General features: G+C 39.4%; 1 protein-coding gene across 10 annotated transcripts in view; it reads left to right on the top strand.

Moving 5' to 3' along the window:
* agrn (agrin) overlaps positions 1-13,139 on the top strand; it is a 454,482-nt gene that overhangs the window by 328,488 nt on the left and 112,855 nt on the right. For all 10 annotated transcript variants that reach the window (XM_038289893.1, XM_038289889.1, XM_038289895.1 and 7 more), the window contains 2 exons: positions 10,816-11,013; positions 11,259-11,459. In XM_038289893.1, the coding sequence (XP_038145821.1) occupies positions 10,816-11,013; positions 11,259-11,459 (399 nt within the window). The remainder of the gene's footprint in view (positions 1-10,815; positions 11,014-11,258; positions 11,460-13,139) is intronic.

Genomic DNA, 13,139 nt, shown 5'->3' with positions numbered 1-13,139 from the left:
AAACCTTGATTTCACCATTAAATCAAAACTTTACTTTTATCTGAAGCAATGACTGACCTTTAACTAAATCTTGTCCTCGTTTGCCCAGGTTAGATGCTGCTGATGTTTTCAATAGTTGCTTAAGAGAAGCATTGAGACAGTGGTTGCCCATTCATAATGCCCGTGGTGCAATGACTCCATTCTCAGTCCACTCTGTTTAAAGCTGCTACTGCCATCCCTGTTACTGGTTCATCTTTTCCCATAAGTTTTTCCTTCTACTCAATTTTCAGGGAACATGCTTGAACAAACCAGCTTCTTCAGCAGTGACGGAAATAGGGAAAAATTTTTTTTACTACACTAGTTTCGAATCTGACCTGGGGTCCTTCACCGCATGTCTCTCCCCCTCTCCCGTATCCCCTTGCTTATCAGCCGATTGTACAAAACATGAGCCACTAATGCAGTAAAAACCTCAAAAACAAAAAAAGTTTACCTGTATGTGAAGATCATAAAATAACTCCCGGCAGAAAAAGCTTTTACACATTTCATTTTACATCAGAAATCGGAAACGAAAAACTAGAATCAGTTTTGTATTTATTTGCTTTTTTTAATTAATCTGAGCTAAAAGCTTAAGCCTTATGTGAAAACCTGCAAGGCTTTCAGGAATGATATACAACAATGAAACCCACGGATCCACTCAGTTAAGAGCACCAGAGCAGACTGGATGGGCCTGAACTCTTTATCAAACATCAATAGTGATTAAACCAGTGATGTAAACTGGAAACGATGGATTGGAGGAATTTAAACAGGAACCAGTTAAGGCTATTAAATCCAATAGGTTTAAGATGATTATATAAATTATTAAAGCTTCCTTCAGCATTAACATCTACAGCAAGTCCATCAATATTGGGGAGGGGCATCAACAGAGGTGAATTTAAAGGCTCAAACAGGTAACTAATACATCTGCTTTCATGTTTCTGATGCCCACTGATCCTCCTATGATGTCAGAAACCCAAATATGAAAGCCGTTGTTTCATACTTCACAACCAAACTTATGTTTTTTATAACCAGGTTACATCAGTCAGTAGGGCTGAGTTTTGGCACGAGTGTTGTGATATGATACTTGGTCACAATACAATATTATCGCGATATTGCAATATCACTATATTTTGCAATATTTTTCTCAGCTACATCAAAATTAAATGTATAGATGAAAAAGCAAGTGTTGAATATGTTCATCAGAAGATATTGATCATTTAGTTATTTTGGTATCCATGTTGTTTGGGGTTTGAGTCAGTCCACTTCTTCCGCTGAGACTGCTTCAGCTATGATACGAGGCACGATTTTACTAATCAAAGTTTTACTATTCAAACTTTTTCCATAAATCTAATATTATGTACATTAATTTGGGTCTTTTTTTATATACAGCAGTTTTCATGTCTGTCACCTGTGTTAGTTGTTTAACCAGTATTGATATTTAAATCTTAAATCTTAACCTCTTACACCCTAAGGGGGTATAAATAAATTTCTGCCTGACAAAAACACACAAAAGTAAATAACTTATAGCCTCAAAGCTATTAGATTTAAGAAGAAACTTTTGGTACGTCTGTAAAGGTAAGATGTCATAGAATGGTTTTCTGGTGTCAGCACCATTGTAGCTTTGACCCTGCCTGAAATATTAGGGACAAAATACAAAATATTTTGCATTTTTTGAACCTCGCCAAAATTTTCTTTGAAATAAACATTGCAAAACACTACCAAAATATTATTTATAGCACAAAAAAGTAGTACAGACTTTTAAATCTAAATGTTGTGTAAAAATATACCAAATTTGGTATCAATCAGATGAATCATATTTATTTTAGAATGGTATTAGTGAGAAATTCCTTAGGCGGAGGGGCCATTTTGGCACATTTATCCATAAATGTCACCACACTGTGCCAAATGTGTTTTTTTACATCAGTACTGGGGGTTTGTTAAAATTACGAGGTCACGTAGCAGCTGGACCCACCGGTGGGTCCGTAGGGTTCTAGGGGTTAAACTAAATTTAATAGCGTAGCCTCAATGTAAATCTTTTTTTTTTTTTTTTGCATTTGAGGTGATCTACTGTAAATAGAAATTGCATTTTTAGGAGCGCCTCTGCTTACTCCTAACTGGGTTTCATACCCTTGGTAGTGAGACATTTTGCTACAAAGCATTTGGACTAAAATCTTTGATCGCTTTATGATACCGTCTGAGTGGCCTATCTGCCAGAGGTAGCCCATCTCCCTCATTGTTTCAGGTAAAATGTTTTATTTTTTTATTGAAATTAGGAACTGAGGAATCTTTATTATATCAGGCAGCCGTAAATCACAATATATTACAAAATATTTTTTTTTCCCACACCCCTATCAGTCAGTACCACAAAAAAGGCAGGCGCATGGCTTGTTGGTATGTTTGTGTTTCCTATCAACAAACCAAATTGCGTATAGAGTTTGAGCTGTCGTATTTCTGCCTCTGAGACTCCTGAGTCTGATCTCAGGAGCTGTTAATGTTGGGGGTTTGTGTGTGGCTTCCCATAGGCTCTCATGGGCCCTGCTGTAATTTCATTTCCTTCCCCGCGGCGTGGAAAAATAGTGGTTATCTATATGGCTCAGGTGCAACCTGATAGCAGTATGAATGACATTTGGTATTATTTGTACATTCCCTCTCCTGCGTTGGAGCAGTTGGTGTTCTCGCCAGCCGGGCAGGAAAAAAGTTCATTGAGTTAATAGACAAAGCCCCTAAAAAAGCTGCCACTTGCATGACTTGATGCAAACGGATGAAGGCCTAGCCACCTGGATCATTGGACAAAAAGAAAAAAACTTCCTGTTTTCTTTTTTCTTTCAGCTCCCACAGGTGTTGGAAATGATATTCTCAGCTGAGTGAAAAAATGTAGGTCACACCAGGATGAGTGGCTGAACGAGAGAGAGAGTGAAAGGAGGACGGAGGAAGGAGGGATAGATAAATGTTGGGAGGGAAGGAGATGAAGGTGAATAAGATGAGGAGGAGCGAATCAAGCGGGGGGCAGAGTTAATAGTGTACAGCCAGGCAGGCATCGACAGGGGAGTTGTTATCGCCCAGCCGTGCTCACAAGCCTTCAAAACACAAACAACCCTACTTCTTTCTGCTTAATCCTGAGGTAATACCTCTCCCGTACCCCCTCAGCTCCAATTCAGGCCTGTCCCCACTAAGAATATCAGCAGAATGCTGTAAAGCTGCTGGCTCTTTTTCCCCCCCTGCCTCCTCAGTGAGTCAATCCCTCATCCTTTCAAGGGCACTTTTTATACCAACCTGCCCCTATTCCTCACTCTGGCATCTAAAGGCAAACCACAGCAGAGGCTTAGCTCTACAAATCAAAGGCATCTAGAATGCAGGGGATTAAATGTTGAATCTTTTTAGGGGAGTAAAAACAACAGAAAAAGTTATGATTGTTTGGGAAAGGAGGCTTATTGAAGGGTTTTGTTAAGATATTTTTAAAAAGGGGATTCATGTAAAACCATTGAAAAACAACTCCGATCTTAAAATCAACACAGCCATCTAAGTAAATAAGCAAAACTTAGAGTTGTTGCGCAGTGATATATTTGCTTGAAACAAAGATGTTCACATTACTTTGATATTATATTGGACAGCTGAACCACCCAGAAACCCTGAACACTGCCTCTGAACTCCACTCATCACCTGCTCTATAGAAGACCTTCGTTTTTGTTGGTAGTCTTTTATCTTTAATATAAATGTATCTTTAGGAATATAAAACTTAGAGGCAGTCTGCACACCACATCTCCTCCTACGTGTCTGCAGCACAGAAAGCATCCCATCTCCACAGAGGTGAGTGCCAGTGCTCGCTGTGCCGGCTCCAGTATTTGGCCAATGAAAGCGTGCTTAATACTCAGCCCATCTTTATGTAAATAAGGCATATCCAAATCTTTCAGCCAGTAACTGTCCAGAGGCTTACATTGGCTGGAAAATACAGGTTACCATGTTTGATTGCCCATTCTCTCTGATTTACATTCAGACTGTTGCACAAATTGAAAATAAGTCCATAAATCTGCAGTATATATTTATTATACTCTGGTTTGCAGCTTGTAAAAATGTGTGCATTGTCTTTGGTGGGTTTTGCATTAGTAGAGGAGACCCCCTCCTTTTAGAATGAGTGATGGTTTTCTAATCAAGCTTTTTCCCTAAATCTAAAATTATTGTACATTAATTCGGTCTTTTTTATGCAAGTATTGACATTTCCTATATCTTGAATCTAAAACTAAATTTAACAAATCAATTGGTAAATCAATTACCAATCGATTGTTGTTGTTTTTTTGGCATTTAATATCATCATAATTGAACTTTTTTGATCTCACATTGGAGAAATTTACCTCGGCATTTAACCCATCCTTTTGCGGAGCAGTGGGCTGCTATTGTGGAGCGCCCAGGGAGCAGTGTGGGGTTAAGGGTCGTTTGCTCAGGAACCTAGAGTGGCAGTCTGTGGGAGTGGGGCTAGAACTCCAAGCTCTATGCTCTAACCGCTTGGCCGCCGCTTCACTTGAGGGGATCCAATTAAGAAATTCAGCCTTAGTAGTGAGCCATTTTGCTACCAAGCATTAGGACAAAAACCCTTGGATGCTTCCTACTTCTTATGATGAGGTGTGAGTGGCCTAATGTTGCAACCCTGACTTTATCACAGTTCAAAAACAGGTAGAGAGTTTTCTTCCTGGAACCAAAAAAATGATGAGAAAGACTTCAGAATGAGAGAATGAGAGAGCAAAAAATGGACTTCTTAACTCTATCTGTAATGACGACAATTCCCCATGTTCTTCTGGCTTTGAACTGCACCTCACCTTTTTTTTTTCCTGTCAGAGACACATTTGTCTGGAGTATCAGGCAGCACGGAGAGCCAGGCACCAGAGGAAGGAGCTGATAAAAAAAAAAGAGCGAGAGGCTGCTATCAGGACACAGAGCCTGATAAAGGACAACACTCACCTTCCTGATTTATAGCTGCGACGACCTCAGAAGAGCCACGGCCAAAGCAAGCCTATTTTACAGAAGCATATATTTTAGGTTTATTTATTTTGGGGACAGAAAGCTCCAACAGAAAGGTTTTTTTAAACACAATGTCTCTAAAACACTTGTAGGGGTGAGACAGGAAGGTATTTATATCTGTTCTGAGAACTTTCTAGATAATCCCCAGTTTGTCAGATAAATCTACAATTGTTCAAAGAATGGCTGTTAGGTTAATCTAAGAACTATAAAGAAATATAAATAAATATAAAACTTGAACGTTTTAGTTAGAGACAACCAGATGTATTTTAGTTATAAGAGGAAACGAGGAGAAACCTCAGTCATTGCTAACAGTTAGCATTTAGCATTGATGACACTTTCACCAAGCAAGTACTCGCGTATGTTTGGGGTAATAAGACATGTAATTAAATTCTCTGATTCATGTTCTTTTATATTTATAGAGAAAAACTTGCTATGTTTCATTCAAACTGCATTTTTTGTAACTTTAGTTAGCAACCGAGCTATTAGGGCAACGGTAGGTCAAACTTTTTTGAGCTTCTGTCTCAGAACTGGTTTAAACCAAAAAGTACTGTGAAAGTCCTTTACAGTAGCAGCCATTCAAAATGCACTGGAAAAACGATCTAGACAAAGGTTAAAATTTCTAAAGTGTATTTACCCTTAATTTGAGTAGTTAAATTAGATAGTTTGCCAATGGAATGAGTATTTTTACTCTTAGATAATATCAACGTGAACTAAGATAATGTGTTTTCTTATCTTAAGTGTAAATTGTCTCGTTCCATTGGCAAAATGTCTTTTTTACCTCCACATTCCAAAACAAATGCACTTATTTTAAGAAACAATGACTAGATTTAGATTTTTTTCCAGTGTGGCCCTTCCCGTCAAACACCAGACTAATGGCAGCCCACTTCCCTGGAACTCCCAGCAAAATCCCCTCCAACTTCCATTCACTGGAGTGACCCATCCATTCTCATCAATTTTCGGGTTGCGAGGGGTGCTGGTGTCTATCTCCAGCTGTTTACGGGTGAGAGGCGGGGTAGACCCTGGATAGGTCACCAGTCCATTGCAGGGCAACACTGAGACAAACAGGACATACAACCATTCACACTCACACCTAAGAAGAATGTAGAGAAGCCAATTAACCTAACTGTCATGTTTTTGGACTGTGGGAGGAAGCCGGAGTACCCGGAGAGAACCAACGCATGCTCAGGGAGAATATGCAAACTCCATGCAGAAAGACCCCGGAACCTTCTTGCATATTGTTGTACTCTGACTCCAGCCTTTCACTAAATTACAGGGTCTGAAAAGGAGAAGGCACTTCTCTTTAGATTTTAATGTCCTAAAATCATGACTTAAAGAATATTTTTGTACAAAGATTTATGTTTAAAAACGAATTGTAAGCGGTGAGCAAATGAGCCGCTGAGGGCCAATCAAGATATTGGGGAACTTTTGATTGACTACTACTATACAGTGTACTAGTTTATCAGCCTGATAGCTGAATGACTAAGCTGGCACAACCATCATCTTTTTTTAGAAATATTCCCCAAGCATCTTCTAAATTTAGGAAATGTTTTTTTAAAAGAGTGTGATTAAAAAGAAGCAATATTTTTTTTTCCAAATAGACACGTAGTGAGATTACATGCTGGCTTAACTAGAGCCGAGTCCAGGCTTTTAGTCAGAGAAAAGGGAGGATGTCAGCATTAGATGATTAGATGGAGGAAGTGAAAGACTGAAGGAGTTATAAACAGATTAATGACATGGAAGGTTGCAGTGGGCAGCCTCACTTCTCTCAATTAGAGCTAAGTCATCAGTAGTTATTAGGCTGCACAGTAATTGATTGTGATAGGGAGCTAAGCTAATGCAGTCCTTGAGTTGTAATTGGTATCAGAGAGAACGGTGTTTTCACTTCTGTCTGCAACATCTTCTTCCCCCATGGGGCCTGACTGGTTCTGTCCTAATGCTCCCTTACATTGAAAACTCATTTCCTGATACATGAAAGGATCCTGACATATTATGAAGAATACAATAGCTTCCTTCTATTTTGTTTAGAAGAATAATATAGAAGAAATATAACCATTATCTGCTGTTTTCAGAATAGAGTTTGGAAGGGAAATATACTGAATATTGTCGGGAAGATGATTTCAACTCAACAAACTTGCAAATACAAGTTTGAGAGTGTTACTCTCTCACTCATGTCTGACTTATTTCCCAGTACCTGCAGCTTTGAAGCATCTACAGAAAAACCATTGCTGGCACGACGTTTCCCCACAGGGCTGGTGTAGCCAGGTGATGGGCTGTAGCTGGCTCTCAACAGATACAGCAATTGGCATTCAGGCCAAAGCATTCAATTCTCGTCTCATCAATCCAGAGAATCTTTTTCCTTGGTGCTTTTAGAACGCTGTAAGTGTTACTTGGCAGACTGCAGCCGGGCTCTCATGCGGCTTTTTCACAGGAATGGCTTGAGATTCTGACCAGCCTCCCATAAAGGCTGTATAATGGAGTACTACAGAGAGAGATGTTCTTCCTGAATCCTCCTCTCTCTCTTTTCAAAGTTTATATCTGTTCAGTTATTTAACTTCCTGGAAAGGGATCTTTTGGTGCTTCAAGTAATGGAAGCCATCTATCCATCATTTCTTTAAGCCCTACTTCCCCTGCAGATAATTTGTTAAGCAGAGTTGTTGTTTTTCCAAAAGCCTTTATCTTTTATTTGATAGGTCTGCTACTTTATCATATCTCATTGGTTCATTAGATCTCATTGGATTATTCAAAACAACCATATATTTGTGAGTAATCTTATCAGTTAGGTGAATTTGCATGTTTTGGCATCTTTGTTTACTGTATGGCAAACTGAAATAAGTCCCTATATCTGGAAAAAATCTGTTAAACCTTTATGCAGCTTCTTTTCTCGCAGTTAAACCACTTATATTAAAGGTATAGTGGAGGATTTTTGCGTATTTCTGAGAAGACCCGCCCTCTCCACTTTAAAAAAACAAATTCACATGCACAACCCTGTACCCGCTACCAAGAGGAAACACTTATTAAACGCGGACGAGTTTAAAAGTGCTGTTTAAAAGTTGCTGTTTGCATCGTTCATACAAACTTACTTTCCGAAAATGATTTGCAATTTCTCCACTATGTCAGACGGGATGGCCTTACGTAAACATATCACCAGAATGATTGACAGTTAGGAGGACCACTTATTTTGATGATCCACCCAGAAAAAGAACATCCTTCACTATACCTTTTAACGCCAACCACTAGCTGTAACCATTTCCTCACCTATAAAGTTAAAGACACATCTACTCCATTTTGAATAGTATGTTCTCCTGGTTTTCTGATTTTAAGGAGTGACTTCAGTGCTTTATCTACGCCCTCGCGATTCACAGGTCACTATTCTGGTGTTTCTTGACACTCTTGAGCAACCTGAAATAATAAAGCAAACATTTGAATGGATGCACAAGTTACAGTAACTGTTAGGGATGCCAGTAAAGGAAGATTTATACTTGATGTATGCATGTTCTGCACAGAAATACAATGCACAGACACCACGCCTGCAGCTTTAATACACCCTGTGGTTTTTCCAGTTCATCCTAGTACTTATGCAGAATCCAGAGGTGTTTGTGTGGTACATGCTGCAAGCTTGCAGCGCCACACTGCATGATCATTTAGAGAATACAAATGTAAGTACAAGTACAAATTCTAAATTGTTTATGAAATTAAAACATTTATATTAAATCTTTCGGTCCCATGTAGCCCCTGATATGTTGATGTTCTCATTCAGCCAATTTATCTGGAAATCAGCTGACAGTTCACACTCAAATTATGTGTATTCTCTCTGATTGCAGCTTGGTCTGATCCAAGATGGCCGCTCTCTCACAGAGGTTTATCAGTGTCTATGTCTGCTTGACAAAGCATTTGCTAATCGCAGAGTGTATTTTATAGAATCTGTGTTTATGTTGTCATATTTCTGTACAGGTCTGATTATTCTTCACAATGCAGGTTTTATGCATGTGCTGTGCTCCAAATAGGGCGCAGGTCACTGAAGAGGAGATTCAGTGGTGAAATAGAAAAAAAATAACGAGTCAATTTGAGAAGATGAAGGTAAAGAGGCCTTACTGGTTGGAGCAGTAATGAAGCCATTAGGAGTGGGAGAGAATAGCTCTGAATGAAGCTTCCAGCTGAATGGGTGTGTTAGAAAGTAGACAGGTGTGCCTTGGCAGGCAATGTCAAAGCAGCTTTTAATGAGAAAAAACAAGACAATTCTGCAGTTAGGTGGTTTGTTCTCAAGAAAAGCATCAAAAATACTCAGGAAGCTCTAAGTGATCTAGGTTACCACAAGGGTCAAACTCGGCAATGAGAAACTGGCTGATAATAAAGTCCAGATGATGAGAAGATGGGTGGCAGGTGTGAAGGAAGCACACCTGCAGTTATCTGGTCATGACAGCAACTCTGACAACCCATTTATTCCTCAAGGGTACACACATGAATACGACTTGTGTTTGTATGTTCACATGGATGTAGCATTAGCAACATTAGCCAAGGTTTGTTTACCATCATTTCCCAGTCTACGTAAAACGTTACACAAGATTTTGCTGCCATGATCTAAATTCATCCAGTATCTTCACATCTATGGTATACAGACATGAATAGAGAGAAATCTGGACATTCCCATGGTTGAAAGAATTGTTGACCTCTAGTCATCTGAATATCGTACCAAACGAGGAACTGTTTTAAAGGAAGTTCAAAGTTTTCTACCTGATATCTTGGCTGATTTATTTTTAATCTGATGTAATGTTGATGTCACGGTTGGGTGGAGGGCTTTGAGGACCTAAATGCAGATATCAGGAGGCAGAGTTGAGTCTTGCAGATTTAATAGGTACAGTAACTGAGGCAGAAATACAAAAATACTGAGAACCAAAATACAGATAACCAAAGTGTCAGGGAGAACACATGTGGGGAACCAGAGATGAGGAAGCAACAAAACAACAAACCAGCAAATCGCTCCCAATCAGCAGATTGGGAGCAGGTGTGGGCAGGACCAACTAGGAGGAAGCCAAGGGGAAAGGAAAACAAGGACAAGGGAGCAACAGAGGGTAACTTAAGAACTCGGCACTGGTAGAAATAACTACAAAGACACAGAACACAAAAAAAACTTAAAAATAAACCCAAGCAAAGGGCAGAAACCTGACAATCGCACAGAAAATTGATTTCAGCACCATCCAAAAACATCACCTCACTGTTTGGGCTTCATATAGTATTTTAATTTTTAAATCACTTTTATATTTTTTTAATTTTACTCGTCAGCACTTCAGTATCACCTAATATGAAAAACACTTATTAAGCTGATTTATGATCCGGTCCCAAGTTGCTGCTAAAGGGCCTTTTTTATTTTTATTTATTAATTTTTTTTTTTGCAGGTTGCACTGTTAGATTTTTACAGATCTGAAATGTCAGCCCGAATCAGCTTATTTCACTAATTACCAAAGAATCAAAAGCAAGCAGTATTTTTCATTACCGAAAGTCCTTAATGACATATTAATATCGTTGCTGATTAGGATTTTTTTTTTTATATGTACGGATGAATGTTTGGAAGCTAATGAAAGATAAAATGCCAAAAAAATTGCACTTTCACTTGAGGAATTTTTCAAGGATCATTAAAATCTAAGTAAGGCTTTAGAATTTGCATATTGATAACATAAGTTAGAAAAGAAGTTATGTGCTAATTTCACCGTGGCTGCACACACACACACACACACACACATAAACTCCAGCATAGTAAGTCCTGACCCTTCTTTTTGTTTTTCTCTCCAGATGAATCTTGCACCAACTGCTCCTTCGGGGCGATCTGTGACGCCCAGAGCGGTCAGTGCGTGTGCCCATCCGAGTGTGTCGAGTCCCACCAGCCCGTTTGCGGCAGCGACGGCCACACCTACGGCAGCGAGTGTGAGCTGAATGTGCGCTCCTGCAAGGAGCAGATGGAGCTGCGGGTGGTCAGCCAGGGAGAGTGCAGTACGTAACATGAACACTCATGCAGCATGTCAGCAGTCATTTCAGTTCGTCACGCTTTCTGTTTTTGGGTTAGAAACAAACCGTGACTCTTACAGAAAGATTTCTGATCTTTATTTTTTTAGTCCCACTGGATTAAAGCAGGAAATTAAATATAGGATACAAACCTTAAACCCTAAACCAGGTTGATGGGGGATAAAATCTAATTTAAATGACTGAGATGGTCCTTACAGTCTCTCTCATTACAGAAACATGCGGCAGCACCGTCTGTAGCTGGGGTGCCCGGTGTGTGGAGAAGAAGTGCGAGTGCCCGCAGTGCTCAGGCGAGGCCACCTCTCCGGTGTGCGGCAGTAACGGCATCACCTACGACAACGAGTGCGAGCTCCACAGGTCGTCCTGCACGCAGAAGATGAAAATTGATGTGGCGAAGCCCGGCAGCTGCGAGGAAGGTAGGAAATGGACTTTGAAATGCTGTAATTATGTTAACCAATCATCCATTGAAGTGGTGTAATTAACTTTCCCAACTGACCTGTGGTACAGTCGTTTGTGGATTTTCAGAATGCGAAAATAACTCCGGCAGCTCGTCAGGCATCTGATATCAACACAAGTTTCTGTAAAGTCTGAGAAACGTGAACTGTAGCAGGAGCCTGGGATGTTTACATTTTATCAACAAACCCCAGATAGATGCTTTATTTAAAGGCTGCAGTTGCCACGTTGGCTTGTGCGTTTTTTTGACCCACATCCAGAATCATATTGAGAACCTGTGAATTTTAACGTTTTATTTATAAAAAGCAAACAAGATCAGTATCCTTCTGGTCGGTCTGAGGGGAGAAAGCAGACTGATCAGAAACGAGTTGGTTGATGACATCTGATGACTGATTTGATGTACTTGAGAGATAAAGGAGAGGTTAACCATTTACAGGGCAAGTTGCCGTTTTTGATGACTTGCATACCCCTTACAAATGGAGTCCCCCACTCCCTCAGTGAGGTCTAGAAACACAAGATCTATATCCAGCCATTCAGCAAAGATACTGCAACATGGCTGTACATCTAATTTTGGCATTTAACCAATTAGATGAGCCCTTGAATATTACCTACTGTAAATTAAGCTGAAAAAAAGTTAACAAGTCAAGAAAAAAGTAAAAAAGCTAATTGAAAAGTTAAAAAGTTATGAAGCCTAATTAACAATTATATATAGGTTTATAAACCAAAAAAATTGTAAGTGTTTTTCATGAATTTCTTTGTTATTTTTCTTAATATATTTGGGCAAGTTGCTGTTAGTTGTTATTACATTGACACTCATTTTTGCCATCAAAATATATGTACTTTTTGAAAGTTACAAAGGTAATAAGGTCTTCTATTGAATTCCAATAACACTATTGGCTTGAAATTTTGATTTTCAAAGTATTTCTCTGAGTGCCCCATAAAGGGTTAACTCAGTGGGCTTTGCAGGCTGTGCCCCAAAGGTCCAGTAGAATGTGAGTGAGATCCGAGAGCGTTGGTACCTGCAAGAGATGTCGTACTGGAAAGCAGATAGGAGGTGATGAGGACTGAGAACTGCTGCAAACAGGTGAAGATCAGAGATAAACTGAGGCTCACTGGTTGTCCAGAACAATAACAGAGTCCACATTATTAAAGATTCACAAAAAAGACACATTTGAACAAGAAAGATATTCCTGGTTTAGGTCTTTGGCTGGAATACTGTCGGGGTAACCATCCAGCGTAGAGAGATGATCCTTTGCCTCCTTATATACACGCTAGTCATCTTGATTGAGATGTATTCTCCACAAAGATCCTCTCTGTGACATGAAGCTCACTCACACCAGAAAAACAGCCAAACCCCAGAGACCCTAACAGCAGTTATTGGTCTGTCCCCCTGTTCTAAACAATCGCTGGTTTACTCAGAATGGTTACACGAACAGTTTTAAAATACACTTCAGTACTTCAGAGTACAATTCTGTGCTGTGATGTTTATATTTCATTTAAAGGTTAAAAAATGCAGCAATAAGACATTTTTGCCTGTAAAATACCAGGATATCCTAATCCTCTGAGGATCTGGAAGTCATAGCAAGTAGATTTACAAAAACAATAATCTGGCATTGCTTGAGTGAAGGAGGCAATATCTACAG

This window comes from Cyprinodon tularosa, unplaced genomic scaffold (genome assembly GCF_016077235.1).
Source record: "Cyprinodon tularosa strain WSP-4 unplaced genomic scaffold, ASM1607723v1 ctg273, whole genome shotgun sequence".
NCBI classification, from domain to species: Eukaryota; Metazoa; Chordata; class Actinopteri; order Cyprinodontiformes; family Cyprinodontidae; genus Cyprinodon; species Cyprinodon tularosa.
This window is presented reverse-complemented; position numbering and strand designations above follow the sequence as displayed.